The sequence below is a fragment of the Panthera uncia genome, chromosome F1 (assembly GCF_023721935.1).
Source record: "Panthera uncia isolate 11264 chromosome F1, Puncia_PCG_1.0, whole genome shotgun sequence".
Lineage (NCBI taxonomy): Eukaryota > Metazoa > Chordata > Mammalia > Carnivora > Felidae > Panthera > Panthera uncia.
The window spans coordinates 32312602-32339186 of record NC_064813.1 but is presented as its reverse complement, the minus strand read 5'-3'; the positions used below and the strand labels follow the sequence as shown (position 1 = coordinate 32339186).

Sequence of the window (26585 nt, the reverse complement as noted above, 5' to 3'; positions counted from 1 at the left end):
ATCGAAACTGCAAGGTTTGCACGTGACCCAGAGTCCCATCCTTGTCTACTTCTAGAAAGGGATCTTGATTTGAAACCAACTGAGAGCTCACACTGACCCACTAGCAAGAAAAAGGGTGGCAGGGGTGCCCAAAGATGGGAGGAGCTCCTGTGCTCAGCCCCATAGGCCTCAAGGGCTCAGGGGCCCACTCAGATTGTGCCAGAGAGCAAGAGAGAGGAACTGGGGTGAGCAAGCGTTGTGGCTTTGTCTGTTTCCTGTTTCAGCAAGGCTGCTGTGCAGAAAGAAAGACAGTACGAAGAAGGAAAATGCTAAGGGGGCCCAGGGCCATGGACTGACAGCTTGCACTTGACCCAGCTGCTGCCTTGCCCCATCTGAGACCACAGCCAAGATCTGCCCAGCAGCTGGAATGCTTTCCTGAGCTGCTTGGTTTGGAGCCTGGGACCCAAGGTAACTGAGAAGGAGGATGCTTTTGTGTCTAGGTTGGGGACCTCCAACTCTGGGGTGGGGAAGAAGGTGATCTGTCATTGAAGCTTCCCTCGGCTGAAGGGGGAGACGCAGAAGCAGATGGATTAGTTGAAGAGTGTTGGGGGGGGGGGTTGGGTAAGCAAGAAAGCATCCTGCACTGGCTCCTGAGGGCACAAACCACACCACAAGGGTACGGCTTTTGTTGCTCCTCTGCTCCATCCATTAGATTAGATTAGGAGTGAGTCAAATGACTTAGGGTCCCGGCTGCCCAGTGATGGGCATGAATTAAATGAACTTTTACAGTTCCCTTCAAAGCAGGAGTCCCCCCCAGACAACAAGCTGCCACTAGAGCACGTAGGTGCAGGCCCTTGCCTTTTCACCTCGCATTAGGATCTCTGCACTAGGGCGGTCAGACCCGGGCAGGAAGCCATTCATTGCACACACAAGCAGGAAGTAGGAGCAGAGACTTGGAAAGGCAGCAACAAACCCCTGTCAGGTGAGGGCACCACCCTGACCTCTCCCTGAGGCAGGATGCCCTCAGCCATACCACCTCCTCCCCAAGCTCCAGTGGGACTTGTCATACTGCCAAGGGACACCCCACAGATGCCAGAAACCCTGGGCAGTGGCCCAGTGACCTTTCTTTGAACCACACAGGGACCAGTTCCCTTTTTTTCTACAGCCTATCCCTGTCAGTCAGCCGTCCCACATGGCTTCTTGTGTTTAAGCAAATCAGAATAGTCAAAACATCCCAGAAAGCTGGATATGATTCCATTCAGCTGTGCGCACCTAATCCTCCCGGGTGTATGGGCCTGGGGGTCTGGGAATACTCCCTTCTCTAAGGAGCCATTTCTACTGCAACTCCCTGCTGGAGTAACGGATCCCAGCGTCTGCCCCTCAGGAAGCAGAGTGAGGCAGCCGTATTTTTAAGCGAAGTGGCCCACTGGTGTGGACAGCCTGGCAGAGTCCGGGGGAAGACCTTACCTCAGGCTCCGTCTCCTCCCCCGAAGCCCTTTCCTCCTCATGGCAGGAAGGTGGGAGGATTCTCCATAATCACAGGCTTTGCCTCCTCTACAAAGCCTGTGGATTACAGGGAGGGGACCTAGCGGCCCACGTTTTAATGGCGGGATGCAGGCACGCTGGACACCAATTCTTTACCCCGCCTCTTCTTTGCCTTTCTGCTGGGCCTAATTGCGATGGCACTTGTGTCCAGACCACAGAGAAGCCCTTTTGCCTTGTAGCCCACACGCAGAGGTCAGAGGAACCAGAGCAGTAAATATGATTTCAACCCGAGGCCAGCATCCCCTCCATGTGGTAAACAGCACTCCTTCAAAGAGAAGAGGGTGGGAGACGGAAGGATGAGGCATTCTCTTGGTCTGCAGTGCTAGTCTAGCCGGAGGCGTTGGTCTTACAGCACTGAGTGAGTCTTTAATAGCTAAGATCAGCAAGAAAGGGGTAATAATCATCCCACTTTAGTATTGTAAAAAGCTAACATTTATTGTGCGTTATGTGCCAGATGTTGATGTGCATTTTCTCTTTAATTCTTATCACCTTACAAGGGAGGCTGTGGCCCCGTTTTATAAATGAAAAGACTAAGACTTAGAGATGTGTAATAGTTTGTCCAAAAGCACAGGGGTAGTGGGTGGCAGAGCCAGGATATGAATCCACACGGCCTGAGTCCAGAGCCAGGGTTCTCTGCCTCCCCCATCAAAGGCAGAATACCTTCCTATACCACAGGCATAGATTCTGGACATGGAGTTCACCTGTACATTATCCATTCAGTCATGTATAACTTAAAATGAGTGAGCCTTTTGGATACTGTTCTAAGGTTTTAGATAACAGAGGAAGCAGGTGGGAAGTCAGGGAACACCTACAGAGTAGGAACGAGAAGAAAAGCCTAAAGAGAAAAGCCACCCAGGGGTGGGACGAGAGAACAAGCACTGACAGCCTCACAGTCCTGCCTAGGGTCTGCAACTGCCCACAGCCGGAGGATGCCCCTCCAAGCCTGGAGAGGCAGGCATTTGACAGCATGCCAGGTTTGACCTTGTAAGACCACTCTCCTGGAGTGAGACCGCCCCACCCATGAATGACCCCAGGGAACAAGTGGTATGATCCGAGAGAGAGCAAGGATCCTGCAGAGAATTCTGGACTGAGCCAGATGGGCAGGAAAGTTCCAATAAAAGGACAGAGAGTCTGCAACCTGTTGAGTCTGTTTGGCCTATAAATAAAATCAAGGGGCCAGAGCTGGTAACTGCCTGCTGGTCGATGAAGCTGAGATGTCCTCTCTGACCTCTCCAGGAACTGGGTTCTCGGGTTGTGGGTAGTGAAGTTGCAGGACACAGAGGAGAAGCTGCAGAAGGAGTCCCTCTTCCTTCATCAACCACTGGGCTGGCTCCAGCAATCAGTGGAGGCAGGGCGCAGAATTTCCAGCTCTCAGGACCAGCTCAGCCAAGTCCGGCCCCAACTCAGCCAAGTTACCAGAGAGGGTTCTAGGAAAATAAACTAATTTGCAGAAGGTAGGTGAGGGAGGGTAGGAAAGAGAGAAAAGGGCACAGAGAAGGAAGAAGGAGTTAGAGTTGGGGGTTCTGTGAATAGCAGGTAGGACCATGTAAAGGGGCAACAAGTGTGGCTTCTTCACCAAGCCTGGTTCCCTGTGGACTTGTTGACACTGTTTGCCTTTGTTTCATTTTTGTTTGTAATAGCCTCATTGAGGTGTAATTCGTGTAGTTGCTAGTTTTGATGGCACAATCTCTGTTTGGGCCAAGGAGAGCTGACCTGGCGGCATACTTAGCCCTAACAGAGAGGAGATTCTAAAACATGGAACCTTCAGCTTGGAGGGCTATTGAGCTGGAAGCTCTGAAATGGGTTTCAGTCAACACTGGACAGATGGCAGGTACTCAGCTGATACTGGTTTGAGTTGATCTGCTCCTGAGGGTCAGAGCCCAGTCCTGGGCCGGAAGTGGATGTCAGTGGACCAATGTCAGTACTTCATGACTGGAGAAATTAGGGTGAGCTTTCCCTCCTAAACCATGCCCAGGACCAGGCTCAGAAGCCAGTCATTAAGGGCCAAAAAGATAGCAGTGGGTGCTGGTCACAGGACTGGCCACACCTTGGCGGGGGGGGGGGTCTGGTTATCCCTCCAGGCCTTGACAAGAGTCACTCACCTATTTAGCAACAACTTGGGCCAAGAGAACAGTAAAGATGCTTTTCTTTTAGATTGAAGAACAAGGAGCCAATTTACCTGGTTCTCTAGAAGTCTCTGGAAAATGAACACATCCCTAGCTGCTATCCAAAAGGCTATACACACATGACAATTTTATCAATTATTCCTGACTTAGAGGCAGGGTGAGATCAAGGAAGGTCAAGGAAGAAGTGGCAGCCAGAGAGATCTTTCCACTTTGCAGAGGGAGAAACATAGGCCAGAGGGAAGCAGTATGGAAAGCTCCATAATTAGTATGGAGCCTGAACCCGGGAGTCCTGATTCCCAGTTCGACACCATCACCTCCTCAGTTTTCAACCTACATGCATGGGATGCTGTGCTATTTCTACCCCCTGGTCCTGGGAGATAGTCATTTTTTCTGCCCATCTCCTGACCCCTCCCCTTCTCCTCCCTTTTGGCATTTGGCAGACCCAGGCAGCTATTCCAGGAACTGGAAGCCAAGCACAACAGGTGCTCAGGAGGTCATCATGATCAGCCTGGACCCCAGGCCTTCCCCTGGCTTGGCCCGGTGGGCCGAGAGCTATGAGGCCAAGTGTGAGCGCCGGCAAGAGACCCGTGAAAGCCGCCGTTGCCGCCCCAATGTGACCACTTGCCGCCAGGTGGGGAAGGCGCTGAGGACCCAGCAGAGAGAGCAGCTCCAGAGAGCACGACAACAGGAGTTCTTCAGGAGGAGGAACCTGCAGGTGGAGGAGAAAGGCAAGACACAGAGCCCCAGGGCCAAGGAGCACGGTCCCTCGAGGAGGCCAGGCCAGCCAACTGACCTCAAGGAGCCCTTGTCTTGGGCCAGCAGGATCTCCTCCTCCCCCCAGAAGCAGGTGGGTCATGTCAAGGGACACACTGCTCTGGAGGGTGGCAGGCACGTGGGTGGGCTCAAGGTCACTAAAAAGCGATTGAAATTAAGTTCCTTCTTCCCTAGTCATATAGCAGTCCCCCTTAGCCACTTACTCATTCAGAAACTTTTATTGTTTGGGTCTTTGTTTGCTTAGCTATTTTTTTGTTTTGCATTTGCCTTTTAGGGAAGAAAAAATAATTTAGAAAGTAAGTCCATTGCTAATTCCTAGTTATCAGTTCAAATTTAGGCAATCTATACCTATCTTTTACAGCATTCATTCATCCAGCATTCCACAAATATTTACTGTATATGCTTACTGTATGCCAGGGACACAGACCCATCTTCTTGATGCCCCCTCTCAGAAACACACACACACACACACACACACACACACACACACACACACACCTCCTGTTGCACCCACCTACATTTTCTCTTTCACTTGGACCATTCCATTTGTACTAAATTCACTCAGTAAAGGTCTTGTGTGGTCCAGTAAGCTTTCTCTGGCTTCTCCAGGCCACCTCTGCTCTCTGTGGTCCTTATGAGGTTATAAATCCTCTAAGATTGTGTAATAATACTTAGAGCACCCATCATTCTGGCCTGGGAAGGAGCAGTGCTGGCAAAAATCAGGGTGTGCCGAGATGATCTCAGCCAGCAAACCATCTGTGTCTTCCTATCCATGTTCTGAGCATGTTGACAGCAGGGATGGGTCCATCGTATTCCCTGGAAGTGCCTGGCCTGGTTCCGTACCGAGTAGAAGTTCATTCAGGGTTTCTTAACCAGTGGATCTGTTAGCCACAATAGAAGGTGCTGTTCACAAAAATGATCCTTGAGCCCAATTGTAAAATAAAACCAACTGTGTACTTTCTAAGGCAAGAGGTTTCTGAAAGCTTTTTGTTTAAAAAAAATTTTTTTTAAGGAGAAAAAGAACGAAAACACATTTAACTAAAAAACTTTACCTATGCCTAACGGTTATTTAAGGTTTTACTGAGATTGAGTCAGTCTGCATGGTTGGATACTATAGGCATTTCTTAGCCTTTTAGTGTTCTGTTACAATCCTAGAATTTTTGAGTTTGCATAAAGAAAATACAAAAAGAGCAGACTAGAGGGGCATCTGGGTAGCTTAGTCAGTTGTGTCCGACTTCAGCTCAGGTCATGGTCTCATGGTTCATGAGATCAAGCCCCGCATCAGGCTCCACACTGACGGTGCAGAGCCTGCTTGGGATTCTCTCTCTCTCCCTCTCTCTCTGCCCCTCCCCCGCTCATGCTTTCTCTCTCTCTCAAAAATAAATAAATATACTTAAAAAGAAAAAAAAGAGCAGACTAGATTGTGATGGCTACTACCACACTCTTCCCCATACCTCCCTGCTCTAACGTCTCTTCACACAAAACCTCAGTGGTATTCCGGCTACTACTGAGAGGAAGGAAGCCACCTCTCCAATATGGAAATGGCCTGGGAGATCATCCACATTACACACACTCATACACAAACAGGAGACCAAGACCTAGTAGAAAAGGCAGGATCTAACCCAGACCCCCTCACTCTAAGACCAGTCCTCTTTCCACATCACCATACTGGCAGTGTAAATGGCTAAAACCAAACAAGGTAGATCAGGGATTCTAGAGAAAGTAAGTAGAGACAAGCCCAGCTCCCCATTTACCTGGTCTGTGGAGAACCATACCCACCAACCAGGACAAGAGAGGGCAGGAGCAGGGACAATTTTGTAGTTTTGAAGGTTGGAATGGGCTACTTTGGCTTTCTGGATCTGAAACTTGATCACTGGTTCATCTTTCTGCAATCTGCTGGAGAATCACGCTGTAAGAAGCTCTAGGCTTTCAGCATCCCCTACTTGCTTTCCAGGTGTCAGGAACCAGCTCTGAGGCCTTTCCAACCCAGCGTCACCCTTCCTCAAGCACCCAGAGGGATCTGGCTCACCTCTCCTCCCAGGCTGGGGGCCTTTCACCACAGGACTCTCCCATCAAGAAGCCACCCACACACCACCGTGGTAAGAGCTGAGCCTCCCTCCCTCACTGGAGCCTGCATAAAACCTTGCCACAGCAGGCTCAGCTTGCTGGCAGTGGAGAGGCCTCTCCCTTCCCACTTGCTCCTCCATGGGTTCTGAATCACCTTATCCTCCATTGCTCAGGCACTCAGACAAAGGCAGAAGAAGCCCAGCCAACAATTAAGAATGATGCCAGTCAGCAAACCAAGTGAGTACTTCCATGTGACCCCAGCTTCCTTACATCCCATCCATTCCACTCTGATAAGCTCTGCTTAAACCCTCACCCAGTGTGTGGAGAAGGAGCATGATGAACTTCCATGCCCACCTTAACTGAGAGAAAGACCTTCCCTACCCTACTGGCTCTTCAGAAGAGATCAGAGAAGGAATCGACCCACTGCCTCCTGATGTGCTTTTTTTTCTTTGATCCATTGTCATTTTATTCTATTTCTTCTCTTCCCAGTTATGGAGTTGCAGTTCTAGATAAGGTAAGAAAATCCTCACTTTGAAGGGGTTGACTCAGATGATATCTCAGCTCTTCCAAGTTCTGACATTCTGGAATTCTATGGTAAATACAGCTGGGATGGAGGGACACCTTCTTCCTGGATAAGCAAAGGGACAGGGGCCTGGAGGGACTCTGAGCCAAGGAAGAAATTTACTTGACACGAACCAGTCCTGGCTCTGGTTCCATGTTCCAGGATTTCAGGGAACCTAGAGTCTTCCTTCTTTTTTTTTTTTTTTTTTATTTTTTTTTAAAGCTTATTTGTTTATTTTGAGAGAGAGGGAGAGCACAATCAGGAAAGGGTCAGAGAAAGAGAATCCCAAGCAGGCTCCATGCTATCAGGACAGAGCTCAATGAGAGCACAATCCCATGAACCGAGAGATCATGACCTGAGCCAAGATCAAGAGTTGGACACTTAACTGACTGAGCCACCCAGACACCCCTCTTTTTTTTTTAAGTTTATTTATTTTGAGAGAGAGAGAGAGAGAGAGAGAGAAAGCATGAGTGGGGGAGGGGCAGAGAGAGAGGGAGAGAGAGAGAACCCCATGCAGGCGCCACACTGTCAATGTAGAGTCTGAGGTGGGGCTCAGGCACCCCTAGAGTCTTCTTGAATACCCTTTTTCTTTCTCTCTAGGAAATCATCCAGCTTTCTGAGTACCTCAAAGTAAGTAACATGTGGACTCTCTCTTCAGTTCCTCCACCCATCTACTCCTTCCTCCAGGTTAATCTTACCTTCTTGCATTTTCCCCCCCAGGAGGCCCTCCAAAGGGAACTGGTTCTAAAACAGAAAATGGTGATTCTCCAAGACCTACTGTCCACCCTGATAAGGGCCTCTGACAGCTCTTGGAAGGTAAGGGAATGAAATCTTTGTTTGAACAAAGCTCATGGGCTTCTATGGGTGCCCATCTCATTCTTCTTTCCACATCACCCCAGCAAGATAAGGGGTTTTCTCACTACTGAAGAGGCAAGGTGGGGGGGTTGGGGGGTGCTGAGGTCTAAAGGGCAAAGATATTACATACATGGGAGAGCTCAGCTAAATCCACGGTCATTAGCTGGGGTGATGCTGCTCCATACCCAGGGAAGACCCAGAACCAAAATTGGAAAGAATTCCCATTTTTTAATATGTTGGAAGAAAAGGAGGAAGATCCCAATACAGTTGCTATTACTAACTGTGGTAAATGTCAACTATTTTTATATGGGATTCACACCAATATTAATGCCAAGCCATCATGCACCCACGATTCAGCTTAGACATCAATGTCAAAGTGAGATAGGACCTTAGATATCACATAGTCTAAGTTTTCTCATTTTACCAATGAGGAAACTGAGTGTCAGAGAGGTCAAGTGACTTGCCCAAAGTCACATCGCTAGTTATAGGCAGAACTGAAACTAAAATTCAGACCTCCTTATTTTAGTCCATTTGTTCAACAAATATTCATAGACCGTGTTTTCTGTACTGAGCACTGGAAATAAAAGATTAATTAGTCAGGGTTCCTGCTTTTAGAGAGCTTGTGGTTTTGTCAGGGAGACAGATGCCTAAACAATGCAGAGATATCAGAAATAAACGTTTTTCAGGATAGAATAGCACACAAGAAGGAAGGAATGAATCCAGAGAATAGGAGAACCAGGGAATATTTATAGTTACATAAGTATTTTCCAGACAAATGTGGAAGTGGGAACTATATTCTGGGATGGAAATACAGCATAGGAAAGACCCAGAGGCACGATATGGGTCTCAATCTCAAGATTGCTTTATACTCTTTAAAAAGTTTATTGAAAACCCCAAAGAACTGTTTCTATTTAGCATATTGAGATTTACTATATTAGAAATAAAAATAGGAATCTCAAAATATGTATAAATTTTAAAATAAAAATAGTAAACCCATTGCGTGTGAATCTAAATTACATATTTTTATGAAAGATAAGTACATTTTTTGAAAAAATAGTAAGAGAAATAGCATTGTTTTATACTTTTGCAAATCTTTTTAGAGTCTGAACAGAAGACAGCTAGATTCACATATTTTCTTCTGCATTCCGTCTGTTGCAATACATTGTTTTCATTGAGGCGTAGAAAAGGAAAATCCAGCCTCACACAGATATGTAGCTGGAAAAGGGAAGCCCTTGTAGAACCAGTGAAAAGGTCTTAGGGATTCCCAGGGGTCCTCAGACACCACATGGAAACCCCCTAGACTATATTATGTTCAGGGAGCTATGCCACTGGGGCATAAGGCACCAAGTACAAAGAGAATGTACACACTCACAAGCCTCCGTGGACATCTAACCCTACAGCATAGATGGTTTGTTATTTAGACAGAAAGATGGGATGGGACAGTGTACAACAAAACTGAGAAGTTTACAGTGATGTAAAAGAAGCTTCCTAAGCTCGGTCCTCCTTCCTTATATATCATTGTACCAGGATTTAAGTGTCTGTGTTTTGGGGCTCCTGGTGGTTAAGGAAGGTCGTTTGCATCAGCAGAGCAGAAGCCTGAGACAGACAGCTGTGCATGCCAGGTGGTTTCCGGTGCTGAACTAATTTGAGATCATCTCATTTATTCAACAGACATTTGATTAAGTTTCAACTATGTGCTGAGCCCTGTGCTCCAGGGACAAAAAGTAGGGTTCTTGCTCTTGAGGAGCTCACGTATCAGCCAGGAAGAGAGAGATGCGTAGTAAACAACACGAATACAGTGTGGAAAAGCCATAACAGGGGTTTCTACAAAGTGACACAGAGGAAGGAGAAGGAGACAATTTTTCTGCCTGAGGTGGAACAGGGTAGGATCCAAAGGAAAGGGACCATTTTAGCTGAGCCTGGAAGGATGCATAGTCTACCAGTTGCAGACGTAGGAATGATGATGGGGAAGAAAAAGCAGAAAGGAAAGGGGATTTAAGGCAAAGCAATCGGAATGATTATAAGGCCTCTGTGTAACAAGCAATTGGGTGCAGCTGAGTTTGGCTGAAATGAAGAGATCATGTCAGAGGAGTTCCGAAGACTCTGGAATTATGAAGCTTAAACTTTTTCCACTGATGGGGTATGTCAAACGTAAATAACACAGAGACTCCTTCCTAAAGGAAAAGCATATGTGTCACAGATCCGTGAGAACACATGCTACCCATGTGAGAAACGCTGCTCCAGGCGGTCAGCAGGTAGCACTGGGAGGGCGCTGCATCTGGGTTGAAAGTCCTGCACTTAGCAAGATTCCGCCCATCTTCACAAGCAGCTCAGTCAGGGGCCGTGGAGTTGTGCTCTCTTCGGCAGCACACAGGCTGAAATAGTTGCGGAACTGAGCTGAGAATGAATGATCCGATCTGTGCTTTGAAATGGTCTCTGATAATAGTGAGGACCTGGGCTCCAGGTGGGTGTGGAAGCAGCGAAATCTCTGGTGACATCCTAGGCCCTGAGGTGCAATCAGAGCCTGAGTCATTGGAGCTCAGTGAGGACGGGACACACTTCTCAGGGCACCTCTGCGGGCAGTTTCACTCCACGCTGGGCAGGGCAGGCGAGCAGAAGCTCCTTTGGTTGTGGTTTTCTCCCTCCCTTCTTCCCACCCCTCTGCATACCCACGCTTCTTTTCTCCCTCCCCCCCACTGGCACCCCAGCTTCCTGTTTTTAACAAAAATAGTCAGATTTGTCAGTTAAGGGCTCTTGCTTCCCTCAAAACAAAATCATCCAGCCCTCTACCCCTGCCATGGAGACCTCAGCCTGGATGAAAGAACAGCTCCAGACTGTGGTATTTGGGAAAACCAACTGGAAGAATGTGACCCAAACGGGGACTTTGACATTCAACCCAGTTCAGACCTTTTATTTTTTCCATTTGGCCTCCATGATTTGAATCTCCCAGTTTCACATGCAGGGCAGCCCACGGCAAACCCTGCGAGAACCCCAAGAAGGAGCTCCCTCCATTGTTTCTACCTCCAAGCTAAGTCTGGGCCTACTGGATGTGGTGGGGCCTGGGGCACTGCTGATACTCCCAAGCTAGGTCCAACCTTCAGAGGGGAGATGGTTCGGGCGGTCGAGAAAGCAGGCTCTCAGTATTGGGCAATACGAAAACAAGAGTGGGGCACAGTTGGGTTCTAAGTTCTGCAAAGTGGAAACGAGATCTTGAGATGACAGCACAGCGGGGGATTGGCTGCAAGCCCTAAGCAACCTCTGCTAGAGCACAGATGAGCTGTGGGTTGGCGCTTCTGCGGTGTGGCGGTAGTGTTTCTGGAGAACAGATCAGAGGCCGGGGAAAGCCAAGCAGAAGCAGGAGCTGAAGCCCTCGGACCAGCACCAGGTGTGTACGGCCTCCACCTTGCTCCCTTTTCCAATTGGGGGTCCCGTGCTCTCTGAGCCCTGGGCTCCTGGCAGGGGGGGCGACTGCCAAAAAAAGGTCCACAGTAGGCCTGTAAAGGGTGCTTCTTCCCACATACTGTACCACTGGGTTTCAGTTGGGGTAGCTGGGGCTCAGACCAGGAAACTACATGCCCCATTTGCAACAACTTGGCTACAACTTTCTTCCCTGCCTCAGGGAGTCTGGGAAGGTGGAGCTGTGGACAAGAGATTTTTTTCAATCCCCAGACTTGGGTGGCCCTTCATCCCCACTGAAGGGGCTATCCTGAATTGTCTTTTATTGCATTGTGAATGGAAAAGTAATCTGGGGTACGGCTAAAATACAAAAACAGTTGGAAGAGGCAAAACATTGAATTAAAACCACAGTAAGGAAGGAGAGAGGAGCTACCCAAAGATGGGAGTATATGGGGGGAAATGTAAGGATGTAATGTTTTGGGCTTGTTCGTTTTCTTCCCAAACTACAGCAAGATAAACCTTAAACTCGGTGGGCTTGATTACATTCTGCCGTGGCAAGAGTTTAGGCACAGGAAAATGCAGAGATCTGAACCAGGAAATGGGGGTGCAGAAGGAGTTGATTTCAGGACCTGTGGACTGACAATGAACAGGACACTCAGGGGAATGCAGCCCTTTTACCAGTTACTCCAAAGCCCAGAACAATGGAAGTCTTTGTCCATCTCTTTTATCTGTCCCAAAGCCCTGTGGTTACTGTAGATGCCAAATCCTAGACTCTCAGCTCTCACACGAGACATTATGAAAAACATTAATAGCAGGAGACACTTTGAAAAATTATTTTTGGCAAAGCCTTTTGCTTTTGCAAGGCCCAGCTGAGTAATACAGGAAGCAGAAAGGGTGGGGGCGCCCCCTGGCTCCCAGGGTTAGAAGAATCAGCCAAACAAGATCAAAACAGGAGCTGTGAGATACCACTTCCTGCGCCCTCCCCAGGTGCCCTGAAACTCAGAAGGGGACAGACCTCAAAACAGAGTCCCCTCCTCTGCACCCAGGCCATTACAGACGGGAAATGTTATGAGGGTTCCAAACACCCAAGCCACCTGAGAAGTGCCATGGCATCTCAGGCCAGAAGAGAAATGTAATTTCTAGACCTCCCAAGTGTCCAGCAAAGCCTACTGGGAAAAAAAGCCAGAAAAAGGATATGAAAACTGGTTATTGCTAGAGACCCACACCCTCCTCTCTCCCGATCCTCTCACAAACTTAGGTCAGACTCAGGCCTGGAAGAACAAAACCCCGCGGTGGTAAAAAGAGACAACTACAGGTGGGGGAAAGAACAAAGCAGCAAGGAGGTTGTTAGCTACTCAGCTAAAATACTGAAAAATTGAGAAACAGATAAGGCTCTTCCTGCCTGCCTTTCCCCACTCCCATCCTTGAGATTAGCATCCCTCTTGGAATGTCCAAAATGTCATGCAACTGACCCTACTTACGTGTGACTTTCTGGGAAGCCCTTTAATCACCACCACCACCCCCCACATACACATACCCTGCCTCACTTGATCTCTCTCCTCCATGTCCTGCTTTCTTAAAGAATTTCTCATCTTGAGTCCAGTGTGTGTGTGTGTGTGTGTGTGTGTGTGTGTGTGTGTGTGTTAGGGGAAGGAAGGAGGCAAGGAGGGGAGGCATTAGTTTGTTAGGGCTGCTATAACAAAATACCACAGTCTGCATGGCTTAACCAAAAGAAATTTATTTTCTCACAATTCTGGAAGCTAGAAGTCTAAAATCAAGGTATTGACAGGGTTGGTTTCTCCTGAGGCCTCTCTCCTTGGCTTGAGATGACGGTCTTCTCCTGTGTCTTCTTCACATAGTGCTCTGTTCTCTTCTTATGAGGATACCAGTCATAGTGGATTAGGGCCCACCCTAACAACCTCATTTTAAATTCATTATCTCTTTAAAGATCCTATCTCCAAATACAGTCACATTCTGAGGCGCTGGGAGTTAGGATGTTAATGTATAAATCTGGGGGTGGGGAGAGCAAAGGGGGACACAATTCAGCCCATGATGGAGGTAAGGTAAGACCCTTTTGGTCTTACTGGCCTATACTTTAGAAGTAAAGATCCTGTACACAACTGAGGGAGTGAGGAATACAGAAGTGCCTAGACAGGAGAGAGAGGTAATGAGGAAAGAAAAGAAGAGCTTAGAAGATTTCCTTCAAGTGGACTATTATCATACCTTGAGCCATTGGATAGAGGACCTCAAGATACAGAGAAGACTTGGGGCCAGTCCGATTCCTCCTTCTCCTATTCCAGAGACAGAAGAAAAGATCTTCTACCTAAACATCCTTTGACATCCTTCCTCTTCCCTACCTCCTGAAAGAGTTCAGTTCCACAAACATTGCTTGAGCACAGACCATGTTCTAGGCAGTAAGCTGGGAAAACAGAAGAAAACTCTTTGCATGCTATATTTTGGCCCAGACTAATTAAGTCATCCCATTTGCTCCAGGGCCAGCTTAATGAAGACAAATTGAAGTGCAAACTGAGATCTTTAGAAAACCAGCTGTACACCTGTACCCAGGTAAGCATTCTGGAGGACACTTCCAGCCCAGGAATCTAGAATTAAAGGAGAATACTTGAACCTCAATCCTATGCTCTAGAAAGGACACCCAACAAAGATGAATGTACCCATTCCTACTCACCCAGTTATGGCTTTGCCATTTTCATTTTGGTCCCCAATCCACCCTCTACTCCCTTTTTCCTAGTGTCCTTCCCTTTGTACCCTGAGAAGGAACCCCCAAATCAAGTACTTTGCCAGCTCCAGGGAAACCTTAGGAATACCTGGAACTGTAAGGAGAGGTAAAGATTCACACCACCCAGATAGACCTTCACAGGTCCCAATCTTTGAACAGAAGTGTTGGATATTATAATAAAGCCTTACAAAATGGTTTCCATTCCACGGGCAACTTTTGTCTAGTAGCAATCCCTGGGAGGAAGTAAAAGGCTATGACTCTTGGCTTTTCTATGGCATTGTTACCCATCTTCACTAAACTCTGCATTGACCTGATCTGGGATTACAAGAGATAGAAATGACAAGTGGTGAGGGGTCAGATAAGAGAATGAGGTGAAGCATGTGGAGTTGGGGAGATACGATGGATGGTTGGGGTCTTGTGGGGGAACAGAGTTTATAACCAGGTTTGCTGACCCACAACTTTTATTTTTTCAGTATGGCCTGTTTTGTCAGACTCTTATGAACTAAATAATGTCAACCCAGCTCATAAAATACCAACATATAATCCAGAATGCCAGTCTCTTGATTTTCAGCAGGGGTGAGGGGTGGGGGAGCGGGTAAAGCTGGCCAGCATGGTTAAGTCCACTAACTGGGACATACCCATGTATGACTTCAGCCAGTGGCTCCTGGATCTGGCTTCTAATGGAAATTCCAAGAACATAAGACCCACTCACATTTAAATCAAATTTTCAGATGGTCCCAAAACTAAATGGAAATGACTTCGTATGGATCCCTAAATTTGCATGATCTGGACTGCTGTTTACACAGTGGGGTAACCCAGAATTGACAGTAAAAGCTTCCTGCCTTCCCCAGAATCACAGGGCAAAAAGATGAAAGGGATGGGGAGGGCAAGACCCTAAGTGAATTTGTAAAGTTGCTCTTTTCTTAAATCCTGAAGCCAATTTTTTTTTTTTTAATGAAAATGTATTAATTTAAAAACATTGAGAGTGTTGGGGATTGTTCAGATCTCTGAAACTACAGACATTTGAAAAGGGGGGGTGGGGCGCCTGGGTGGCTCAGTAGGTTAAGCATCCCACTTCAGCTCAGGTCATGATCTCGTGTTTCATGGGCTTGAGCCCCATGTTGAGCTCTGTGCTAACAGCTCAGAGTCTGGAGCCTACTTCAAATTCTGAGTCTCCTTCTCTCTCTGCCCCACCCCCACTTGTGCTCTTGCTTGCTCTCTCTCTCTCTCTCTTTCTCTCAAAAATAAACATTTAAACACTTAAAATTATAATAATAAAGAAGCATTAAAAAAAAAAAAAAGCTTGCTCTCTAACCTGAAGGTATTTACAATCCCATGAGGGAGAAAAATGAATCAATAGTGTGGGAAGATAGAGACATACAAGGGATACTACATGAACCCAAAGAAAAGCTACCTAACTCATAATGAGTTGGGGGATAGGGGTGATTGGTCAAGATTTATCAGACCTTACATGATTCTTGAACTGAACCTTGAGCATGAGTAGAGGTTAACCAGGTGAAAAGGGTAGGTAAGGACCTCTAGGCATAAACTATATGGACAAAGGCAGAGGCCCAAAAGCACAGTGGTTAGGGGATCTGCAAGCAATTCAGCTTGGGTAGAAGCAGCATAGAATCAAAGTCTGAGCTACATGTGGGAGCCATGCCAAGGAATTTGGACCTGATCCTTAGTCACTGAGAGATTTAAACAGGGAGTGACACGATCAGCTACAAGGTTGAAGATGGAGAAAATATTGCATTGACCCATAGAGTCGCAACTAAGGAGGTGACAGGAAGTACAGAGAAGAGACAGAGACAGATATGAGCTGTTAAAGAGTTTGATTTGACAAAGCTCAAGGAACAACTGATTACTGGGAGAAAGAGAGAAATCAAGGATGACTCCCAGGTCTCAGTCCTGGGAGACTGAGCAGGTGATGATGTTGGTCACTGAGATAAGAAACCCAGGAGAAAGGAGGCTGAGAAAGATGATTTTGCTTTGGAAATGTTGAATTTGAAACACCCCTGGAAGGCCGAGGGGATGCTCACCATGCCAGGACACTGTTACCCCTGCTTACCTCCCTCATCACCTGGGACCCTCTCCCTGCTCCCCTCCAGCCTGGAAGAAGGTCCATCAGATTACTGGTATCTCTGCTCTGGGGGGCAAGGACCCAATTCTTTTCATTTCTCTATCCCATCTCAGGGTTCAGCACACAGCTCAATATGTTTTGTTGAATTGCATCAAATTTACAGAAATACTCCCCTTGGGGAATGAAAAAGGTGTTACTGGAGATGGAAGACCAGAAAAACAGCTACGAGCAGAAAGCCAAGGAGTCGCTGCAGAAAGTGCTGGAGGAGAAAATGAGCGCAGAGCAGCAACTGCAGAGCGCGCAGGTGTGGGCATGCTGTGTAATCTTGAGGCTGGGACCCCGGGGTGGGGGGGAAGGGGGAGCCTCTGGGCAGCATGGGAGACACCTGCAGAACTCCCTGGAACCCCCAAGGCACCCTCCCCTTGTTCCTCTTGTCTGACCCCCCACCCGCCAGCGGTCCCTGGCTCTGGCTGAGCAGAAGTGTGAAGAGTGGAGGAGCCAGTACGAAGCTCTGAAGGAAGACTGGAAGAGCCTGGGGACCCAGCACAGAGAGCTGGAGAGCCAACTCCATGTGCTTCAGTCCAAACTGCAGGTAGCAGGCCCTGGGGTTGGGACGTGGGGAGAAGAGGCAGGGTTTATGGGGGCAGTGACAGCAGTGAGGAGAGAAGCTGCTAGTGAGACAGGGGGTTCCAAAGGCAGCTGAGAGCATCTGGCTTTCAGTTCCTCACTCAGTGGCCACTTTGGACCTGACTCACTGCTGGGGCCCTGAAATCTAACTCTGAGCTCAGCAAGGATGTCTGCACTGCTGATGCAAATGAACCAAGTGTTCACTGAATGACACCAACCAAATGCAAAGGGCTGGACTGGAATATTCATCAGCCTACTGTCAGCCCACTCTCTGCACCCCATCCCAGCACAGCATCCAGTTCGGAACAAAGGTCACTAACTTACTTACAGGTTGAGTATTAACTAACATCCCGCCAATGTAATTTTTAAGCAATTACAGGAGACCCTTGGCATTCTCAAGGGTTCCATCATTTCCAGCCTGTGTTACCTTGTAAACTTTTAACTAATCTCCTGAGCCTCAGTTTCCTCACCTCCAAAAGGAGGCTAATAATAGTACCTCCATTGCTTGTTGGGATTTTGGGAGGATCAAGTCAGGTAATCCATACAAAGCACTTAGTGCCATGCCTGGCATATACCAGCCTCCGTAAATATTAGCGTTTTTTTGTTTTTGTTTTTTTTTTAGATTTTACTTACTTGGTTTGAAATTTTGAAGACCCACATCAAAAATTTACCTTTATAGGGGTACCTGGGTGGTGCAGTCGGTTAAGCCGACTCTTGATCTCTGCCCAGGTCATGATCTCACAGTTGGTGAGTTCGAGCCCTGCATCAGGCTCTGCACTGATGATGCAGAGCCTGCTTGGGATTCTGTCTCTCCCTCTCTCTGCCCCTCCCCTGCTTGTGCTCTCTCTCAAAATAAATAAACTTAAAATAATTTTTTTATAATTTACCTTTATAATTTTACTGAAGCAGAAACCTGAGCAGCCAAACTAATAAGACAGGTCACGTTACTCTTACTGAAGGTGTGAACCCAGCTGGTCAGTGCACTACAGCCACATCTCCACATTTGTGGTTTCTTCCTCCTGTCACCTACAAGGCAACTCTGATGAAGGTCTTTTTCTTTTTTAAAGTTTTTTTTTTTTTTTTTTAATGTTTACTTATTTTTGAGAGAGAGAGAGAGAGCACGAGCAGGGAAGGGGCAGAGAGAGAGGGAGATCTAGAGTCTGAAGCAGGCTCCAGGCTCCGCACTGTCAGCAGAGTCTGACACAGGGCTCAAACTCGTGAACCGTGAGATCATGACCAGAGCCAAAGTTGGACTCTTAACCAACTGAGCCACCCAGGCTCCGCATGAAGGTCTTTTTCTTTTTAACCTTAATTCTTCGAGAAAAATGACCCTACCACAGAAAAAAAAGTTGACAGTGTTAGAATGAGAAGTAAAGACAATGTGAAGACACCTAGAAAAGTGATGGGTGTTCTTCAATTTGGGTACTCAAATGAGTCCCTTTGAATAGTAAAGTCTAATGCATCGTTTAAATGTGAGGAACATAGCAAAGGAAGCACTAAAAATCCCAATTTTCCCATTTTCCTAATACTCCTATCTCTAAAATTCTAGTTTTCCTCTTCCATGGAATCTGTTCCCATCCTCCACCCCAGCACTGACCGGCTTCTGTGTCGGCCCCTCCTCCTCCTTACAGGGAGCAGACAGTAGAGACTTACAGATGAACCAGGCTCTGAGACTTCTGGAGAATGAGCACCAGGAACTGCAGGCCAAGATTGAACACCTGCAGGGGGACAGAGACCTGTACAGCTCGGATACGCAGCACCTACAAGGTACCCTTCTCCCCAGAGGCCTCTGGCTCAGTGAGCCCAAGTGAGCCCAAGAAAGGAAGCTGGGTAGAGAAGGCGGCTTCAGTCTTTGGTTGGCTTTGTGATTTCATTTGACCCGGAGGGACAGGCAAGGCTGTTTTAATCATCCAAGACTGAAAATGAATCGCACTGCACTAGCGGATCTTGTAGTTATCAGCCTGCTTTTCCGGCCCATCCCCTGAGCCACGTTGCAGCACTCCTACTTCAGTCACACGTGCCAAGGCTGCATTTCTAATTCAAAAGGGAAAGGTCAGTTGAAACACAAGGCGCCGTGAAGGTTTCCCATCACAGCCTCTGTGTCAGCTGAGAGGACCAAATCGTGTGCAAATACAACTCTTAATTCAACCTGACGTTGTCGATGCTGATGAAGTCCAAGGCACTTGGGATCTGGTTTACCCGTCTCAGAACTAGGACAAGTAGAAGAAAGAGCAATTTCCACTTGACACACATCAGAGGCCTACTACTAGGTCCCATTCTCGGGTGTCAGGTTCATGAAGTCTTAGTTTTGTCTATTTCGGTTTGCATTATTTCATTTCCAGATCAACTGAAGAGGTCAGAGGAGGAGAAACTCGCCCTGGCGGCCAAAGTACAGCAGCTGCAGAGTAAGTTCCCTTTCCAGATCCTCAAGCAGCACAGCTGGCTCTTTGGTGCTCCTGCCGCACAAAGGGCTTTGGGGCCCGGTCTTGGACATGTCCTTTACCTTTGTGCATTTTCAGACCTTCTTGGGAAGTGAGAGGTCATTTACATAGCTCTTTGCAAGTTAGTATTAGCCTGGTCTTTTCTTCTCTACTTTTCTCCTTCCATGCCAATGACAACCACCTGAATTTCCCCCAGAATTGCCATTTCCCTCAATTTTGATGTTAAAAAATGGGTTTTCTAAGCCAGTTATTTGATATATTGTAACTTATTATGTACGTGAGTATGTCATATAGACTTCTGTCACTAGGAATGGTTCAGAAAATCAGCTCACACTACATATGCCTCAGTCCACTTCAAAACTACCTGTTGGGGCCAAAGAGGAAAAAGGAGTTTTCAGAAGAAAAGTAGGCCATTGCTGAAAAGCTAGAGAACCTGATTCAGTTAATAGCTCTGCTGGCTGCCCACCGCCTTAACCTCTGCTACCCCAACAGAGATGTTTTGTGTAATTAGTATTAACAGAGAAAGGCAACCAGCAGTAGATGCTGAATGTCTACAGGGCAGGAGCTGAATGGACCAGGAATCACTTCAACACCATGCTTTTATTTATTCAGTACATATCTACTGAGTCCCTACTAAGCACCAGGCACTTTAGACATACACACTGAGGACACAGTGCTGAAGAGAACTGACACAGCTCCTTCCCTAATGAAGCTTACACTCTAAGCTCTATAATAAAGTATGGAGCTTCTACCAACAAGTAAGTATGTGTCAGGCAGTAATAACTGCTAGGGAGAAAAATAAAGCAGCTTAAAGGGAAAACAGTTGCTATTTCATACAGGGTCATCTGGGAAAGTCTTCTAAGGTAACATTTAAGCAGAGACTTAAAGGTAAAGACATTGAAGGAAGAGACATAAGGACAGTGTATTCACAACAAAATACCATACACTGTGTGACTTAAAAAACAGAAATTTATTTTGTTCTGGAGGCTAGAGGTCCAAGGTCAAGGTGTTGCCAGGGCTGGTTCCTTCTGAGGGCTTTGAGGATAGATCTGTTCCAGGCCACTCTCCCTGGCTTGTAGATGGCCTTCTTCGCCCTATGTTTCTTCATATGTCTTCTATCTATGCATGTCTTTGAAATGTCCCCTTCTTACAAGGACACCAGTCATAAGAGATTAGGGCCCACTCTGATGTCCTAAAATTCTTGATTATCTCTGTAAAGAACCTGTCTCCAAATAAGGTCACATTCTGAGGTACTAGGAGTTAGGACTCTCCCCCTATGAATTTGGGGGAGCACAATTCAGCCAATAACAGATAGGAACATCTTGAATAATTAAGGTTTGTAGCAAAGTTCTGAAAACATTGTTTACAGTCAATATACAGACAAGTTCCTTGTGTCTTCCCACAGGTCTGCTTCAGAATCAATCCTTACAGCTTCAAGAACAGGAGAAACTCTTAACAAAGAAAGGTCAGCAAATTTACTTCCACAAATTCTAAGATACTGGTCTTTCCTTGCCTGCCTAGAGGCAGAGGAATGGACTACATGACCTCTTGGAGTCCCATGCAGTTCTAGGAGTCTGTGAGGTCAGGGATCTAGCCGAGCTTTTTAAGGACTGATCATTGGCTTTGAGAACACTTTAACTAGTTAGCCTCCTATCCTGAGAGGTACATAAACTGTGAAAAGAATTTCTACTCTCTCTGAAAACATGTCTGTGTTGAACATTTCAATAAACTGATTTTGAACTCAGGATTTAATGTCAATTTTTACATTTGACTTTCCAAATCACATCCCAAGTCCACACCTCCACACCATGCTGCATGCAATAGTCACCTCACTCTTAGCCCTCAAGAGTCTGCTGCCTTAACTCCCTGAGAAGAATGCATCATGTATCTGAGGGTGGGGGGCAAAAGTTCCTCATGTATGCACTCCAAGTGGTCTTTTGTTTTCTCATCACAATCACCACGTAAAATATAAGGCAGAAAGTATTATACCCACATAGCACAAGCAAGAAAATGAAAATCTATGGTCATCAAAATTAAGGACGCAGCTAAGACAACAATCCAGAATTTCTGACTCCTAGTTCAGTGCCCTCTTCACCAACACTAAGACTTCTGCGTGGCTCAGAAACCACTTTTAACCACATGAAGGTGAATTCTATGATATGAGAGCCATTCTCATTGACTTTGAAATAAGGACAGAAGGGGAAAGGGGTTAGTTCTATTGGAAGTATCCAGCAAACCTACCAGAAGTACAACAAAAGAAATTGGACTAGTAAGTATTCTCTAGAAATATCTGCCATTAAACGGGACTGGGGATACAAAGAAAAGTAAGAGGCCAACCTTGCCCTCATGCGGCTCAAATTCCAGCTGTGTCAAGGCTGAGCAGGGTCCCAATGGGAGAAAGTCAGAAAATTCTACTCCATGCAGTCTAGTCAGGGACAGGACCTCTCTTGTTCTCTCCCCTCCCTTCCCCTCACTCCAGACTTCTCTCAGTGATAGGGCCCTTCCTCAGAGGCGTGGACCGCACTATCACTGAGAATCTGGCTGCTTTTTTAGATCAGGCTTTGCCTGTGTGGAGTCCAAAGCCCTCCCATAAGGAAGTGGAACCTGAGGGTACAGGGAAGGAGAAAGAACGGGATTTCAGAGACCAGCTGCAAAAGAAGACTTTGCAGCTCCAGGCCAAGGAAAAGGAGGTGAGAACGTGACCTCAAGGTAGTGAGGGGCTCATACCACAATGGTAGGGAAAACTGCTGGGAGGCAGCCAGGGAGCAGAGATTTCAAAGTTTAAATTGTGATTGGATGCCAGCAGGTATTCACTTTGCTTTTAGGCTAACTTGTCCATCTTTTTCCTTCTTCATTTATACCAACCATTATGCAAGGTTTTATTAAATAGTTACCTTTTATAAAGTCAGCCTAAACTAAAACACACTTAATAAACATATTAACTCCTCAAACTTTGTCCTACATACAGTTATCTTAAAACTTTATATAGTGTCCTTTAAGTAACAAACTCTTCCCATCTACATACTTAGAAACCTACATATTCCCAGAGTATTCACATGCAACTCAACTAGGTCCTGTTGAAGATGCTTCTTCACCAGTACTAAGATCATTCCCAGGTCTTTTGTGCTATAAGAACTTCATTTTTTGGTGTCCGCATTTACAAAGCACTTGCACACACACAATCACATGAAAGCACTAACATGTATAATAGATAGTATTATCATATGCATTATAATCAATCATTTAAATGAACACGTTCCAGGCAAACTAAGTAAGGCAGCCAGAAGATAAACTGAAATCTCTGAGCAAAGGCTGGGAAGGGAGGATGGTGGTAAAAATTCCAAATGAATGAAGGGGTAACTCACATAGGGCCTTCTCCCCGACCTGCGCTCTATCCCAGAAGGAACTGGTAGTGATGATGTTGGTGGTATTCTCCCCCCAGTGCAGAGAACTGCATTTGGAGTTAGACAACCTCAGTGACGAGTATCTCTCCTGCCTGCGTAAGCTGCAGCACTGTCGAGAAGAGCTGAACCAGAGCCCACGGCCGCTTCCCAGAGTAAGAGGGTCTATCCTCCCATATCGCCCTGGATGATGGTGGGACAGGTCCTCCTTTAGTCAAATCTTGCAGATCATTCATCAACCCGTGCCAACGTTGGGCCAGCCCATTCCATTCAGCTTGGTTTATATACTTGAGTATAACAACTCTCGGGAAACACTTGCTCATGCAACCAAGCCTAATTTTCATGGAACTCTTGAGCCTAAAGGAAGAGGCCTACTATTAGCTAAAGTATGAAATGGTGTTCTTTTAGCCTATTATGAGCTAGTGGCAAGAGTAAGGAGAGAAGAAAAAAAAAAAGAGTAAGGAGAGCAAAAGTACTACAGAATATGAATAGAGAATAATATAGTGTTGCTAAGTTATTTTCCATCCTTGATTACTCTAACCAGTATTTAAGTATCTGGCCCTTGCTGGGTATGGTTCCCTAGGCCAGTGATCCTGGGCTTAGGGACCAGTAACCAGCAGTAAAGTGGTCTTATCCCAAAGAAGTGAGCAAGTGAGAGAAATAATGATATAAAAAGCTTTTTCTCCTCTACTGACCCAAGGTTTTCCACGGGGCTGGAATGGGAAGAAGGAAGATTATTTTTGTCTGTATCTTCTCCAAACAACCCATGGCCTCTTTCTCTTTCTCCCCTTCCCTCCTCACAGAGGCAATGTGGCCAATGGCTCTCGATGCTGATGGTAATGATTGCTATAGCACTGGCAGTGTTCCTGGCCAACAAGGACAGCCTGATGATCTGAATCACTTCGGACAGCTGCCTGGGTGAAAATCTGAAGCAAGAAACTCAAAAAACTCAGAATGTTTACATACTTTAGAGTGTGGGTTTTCCCACAGAGATTTCTGACTTTATTATTTTTTTTAACCTACTGTAAAATAAACTTCACCTAACAAGTCTCTGTTCCTCTGAACTCTTAGTTTACCCCTGAATGACAGACATATCACAACACAATCATAAGACATTAGAGAATCCTGGTCTACTCTCCCTAGTCCGATTCAGTTGGTGGTATATAAACATGCAGTAAAACTTACCTAGTCCTCTACTTTCTGGCAGACACTGCCCACCGGGGCAGGTATATTTACAACCACCACACAAGAACAGACTACTTGACTTCCACCGCCTGTCTCCACAATCTTTCTTCTATCCCCTATCCAGTGAAAAATGAACAGACATCTCAGTTAAGTCACGAGGACTCCCTACTATAGAAATGGCAACTATGTACAACCAACACCACTATCACCTGTTCCCATGCCCACTGAGATGAGGACAACTGTTCGCAGAATTTTTCCCTAATTTTCTCAAGATGCTCAGAATTGGTCATTGAGATGCCATCCCTAACCCGGAGCTGATCATCTACTGAGCATCTTCTACATGAGAGAAGAGCTGAAGTCAGAGAGCCACAGCTGGCAACGTGACTATCTCGGAGGAGATGCTCAAGTCAGCAAAGTCATTCTGCCTCCTACATCGAGTTCTAAGGTCCTTCTCCCAAGTGTTTATAATCTCCCTCAGGGCTGGGAACAAGCTCTCTGGGACACTAAAGGAATAGAGCAAGACTGGGGACTGACCAAGCAGCCATGAGATCCGGGCAGTGAAAACCCGTAGTGGGGTCAGGGCTAAGCAGTTGTCATCTCCCTGGTTCAGATGAAAGGTATATGGAACAGGATAGCCCAGGAGGATCCCAAACACAGTACAGAGATTCCAGTCTGAAGAACGAAGTCTGCTGCAGGAGACTTCCAGGGGTAAGTCCCTCTGCAGCCCTTGCAAATGTGTGATGATCTCAACGATTATGGCCTTCAAATCCTGAAGTTGGTCCAGGGAGCAAATAGAAGGGTGAGGTTGGGAGCTGGAAACATCCACAAAGGCTATGGTACCAAGCAGTACCTGCTCCAAGCGCTGACATACATGCTCAGGACTGACAATCAGGCTGTTTTCTCCAATCTCAAGGATGTGAAGTCCCTGGGTCAGGAAGCCCAAGCCCTGCAACTCCTCCAGATAGCTCTGGAGCTCTGATGTCCCTGCACAACTGCAATCATAGAGCAGGGCTGGCTTCAGTCCCCGGGCCACAGCCAGCACCTCTCCAGCTAGGTGAAGGCAGACGGCTCGGGGTGGGCCCCGTCTCTTTCCCATGCCCAGGGTCTGCTGAGCAGCTGCCACCAGCATCTGAGGACTTGGTGTTGACATGGGATCTGGAAGCAACATCAAGCATGGCCTCCTTACCTAGCCACAGTTCCCTGCCCTGGACCGCATCTGTAAGCTCCAGTCACTTGAGGAAGGGCCTAAAAACAAAGCAGTAGCAGGGACTGTTAACACCAGCCAGTGACACATCAGGAAACCTGCCAACAGCCTTCCCCTAAACTTTACAGCACCTTCCAAAGATCTTTTTGTCCCTCCCTCTGCTTTGAAATGCTAATACAGACCAGACAAGATGAGATCATCAATCGTAACTCATTTCTAAGGCTGCCTTAGTCTCCCTTAGTCCCAAATTTCGTGTGTCTTTCAGGCCTCATGGCTAGATTTATATTCTCTCTGATTTCTTCTAAATTTTACCTGTTGTAAACTACTTTCTTGGATTCAACCCTTAAGGAGTTTGGGGCAGAGAAGTGGCAGGGCTGTCTTTGGCAAAATTCCGGGCATTTCATCTAAAATTGCCCTTCTGAGGTAAAATTCTCCGTTCCAAAATTCTAGGTTTCCATTGCCAGCTTCCTCTTATCTTCCCGCCAATAACTAGGAACAGCGGTCTGATTAAATACACACAAGAATGTGGACTTACAACCACTGCACCCTGAGACGTAAAAGTAAATAAATAAAACCTGTTAGAACTGCAGGAGGGCTGTGTTTTACTTTTGTGGTCCCCGCCTTTCCCTTCTGGCCGATGTCGACGGACCCTCGGAAGATGGGCTAACTCCAATCCCCCCACCCTGTCCTGAGCACACTACAGTGATTTGTTAAATGAGGCAGGTCTCTTTCACACACGTACGTTCTGCTTCCACTTCCGCTGCAGGTTCGCAGGCTCAGAAATGCCTTCCGGTTTCGTGCGGGCTGCCGAGGACACGGCGAGGACCGCGGGCTCCGCCGCAATACTGGAAAACCCCTTCAACGCTCTGGGTTCCGAGTCGGCGAAACGGGCCTACCGCGCTTGCCCAACACAAGCCCTCCCACCGCTTTCCGCGACGTCATCCATTCTCCTCGCGCGCCTCGCGTTAGAACCTCTGGCAAGTCTGTGCCGGAAGTGTGGGCTCCTGAGGCCAGGCCCTTTCCGGCCAGACAGAAGCCGGCCCGCCCCTCTGAGTAGGAACGGGGAGGGGCGGAAGTGCACAAAGGAAGGCGGGACCTGGTGAAACTAGCAGCCTGTCGTTGCCCTCACGTGGCTTCGCGTCGTGTCCAGCCTGTGTGTTCTTCAGGCTGAGAAGCCTTAGGAGGCCCCGCAACGCAAAAACATCCTTTGATTTGTGTCTGGAGAAATGCGCTTCCCCCCCTCCAAACGATGCCTATCCCGTGGCAAGCGACATGTTTTACACCTCACCTGTGAGTGGCGCTGCAAAGTTGGTTTACTTTGACCTCCCTAAATGCTAAATTTGAGACGCTGAATTCCTAGAAGTGGCTGCGCAAGTGCTGTCCTGCCCAAGATTTGTCATCTCTAAGCAGGGTGTGAAGGGCATGAGCATTATTCACTCTGAACAAAGGTGTGCCAGGCACGATTCTAGGCGCTGGCGCTATTACAACGTACAAAATAGACAAAAACCCCACCTTCCCGGAGCTCAAGTTAGAGGAATTCAATTTCCTGACTTCACATAAGAGCAGAGATGCAGAGGCTTTTCAATCTGCTCAACAAGAAGAA

The 26585-nt window shown here is 47.0% G+C and overlaps 2 protein-coding genes across 4 annotated transcripts; one reads left to right on the top strand and one right to left on the bottom strand.

Annotated features, from left to right (window-relative positions):
* Positions 1–205: 205 nt before the first annotated feature.
* TRAF3IP3 (TRAF3 interacting protein 3) lies at positions 206–23667 on the top strand. 3 transcript variants are annotated; one of them, XM_049634219.1, is made up of 16 exons: positions 206–447; positions 4091–4497; positions 6379–6523; positions 6665–6728; positions 6981–7005; positions 7654–7683; positions 7774–7869; positions 13798–13869; positions 16288–16428; positions 16579–16716; positions 18383–18518; positions 19094–19156; positions 20598–20657; positions 21683–21882; positions 22635–22748; positions 23397–23667. In XM_049634219.1, the coding sequence occupies exons 2-16, from the start codon at positions 4150–4152 to the stop codon at positions 23487–23489; spliced, it is 1725 nt and encodes a 574-aa protein (XP_049490176.1). In that variant the 5' UTR covers positions 206–447; positions 4091–4149; the 3' UTR covers positions 23490–23667. The 3 variants fall into 3 exon arrangements, with proteins under 3 accessions (XP_049490176.1, XP_049490178.1, XP_049490177.1); XM_049634220.1 differs by having other exon boundaries at positions 207–447; positions 21746–21882; XM_049634221.1 differs by lacking the exons at positions 21683–21882; positions 23397–23667 and having other exon boundaries at positions 22635–22763.
* On the bottom strand, positions 23557–26070 carry CF1H1orf74 (chromosome F1 C1orf74 homolog). The gene is made up of 2 exons (XM_049634223.1): positions 25725–26070; positions 23557–25023 (listed from the first exon to the last, which is right to left on the bottom strand). Exon 2 carries the CDS (start codon positions 24944–24946, stop codon positions 24137–24139), a length of 810 nt encoding a protein of 269 aa, XP_049490180.1. The 5' UTR covers positions 24947–25023; positions 25725–26070; the 3' UTR covers positions 23557–24136.
* Positions 26071–26585: the final 515 nt, after the last annotated feature.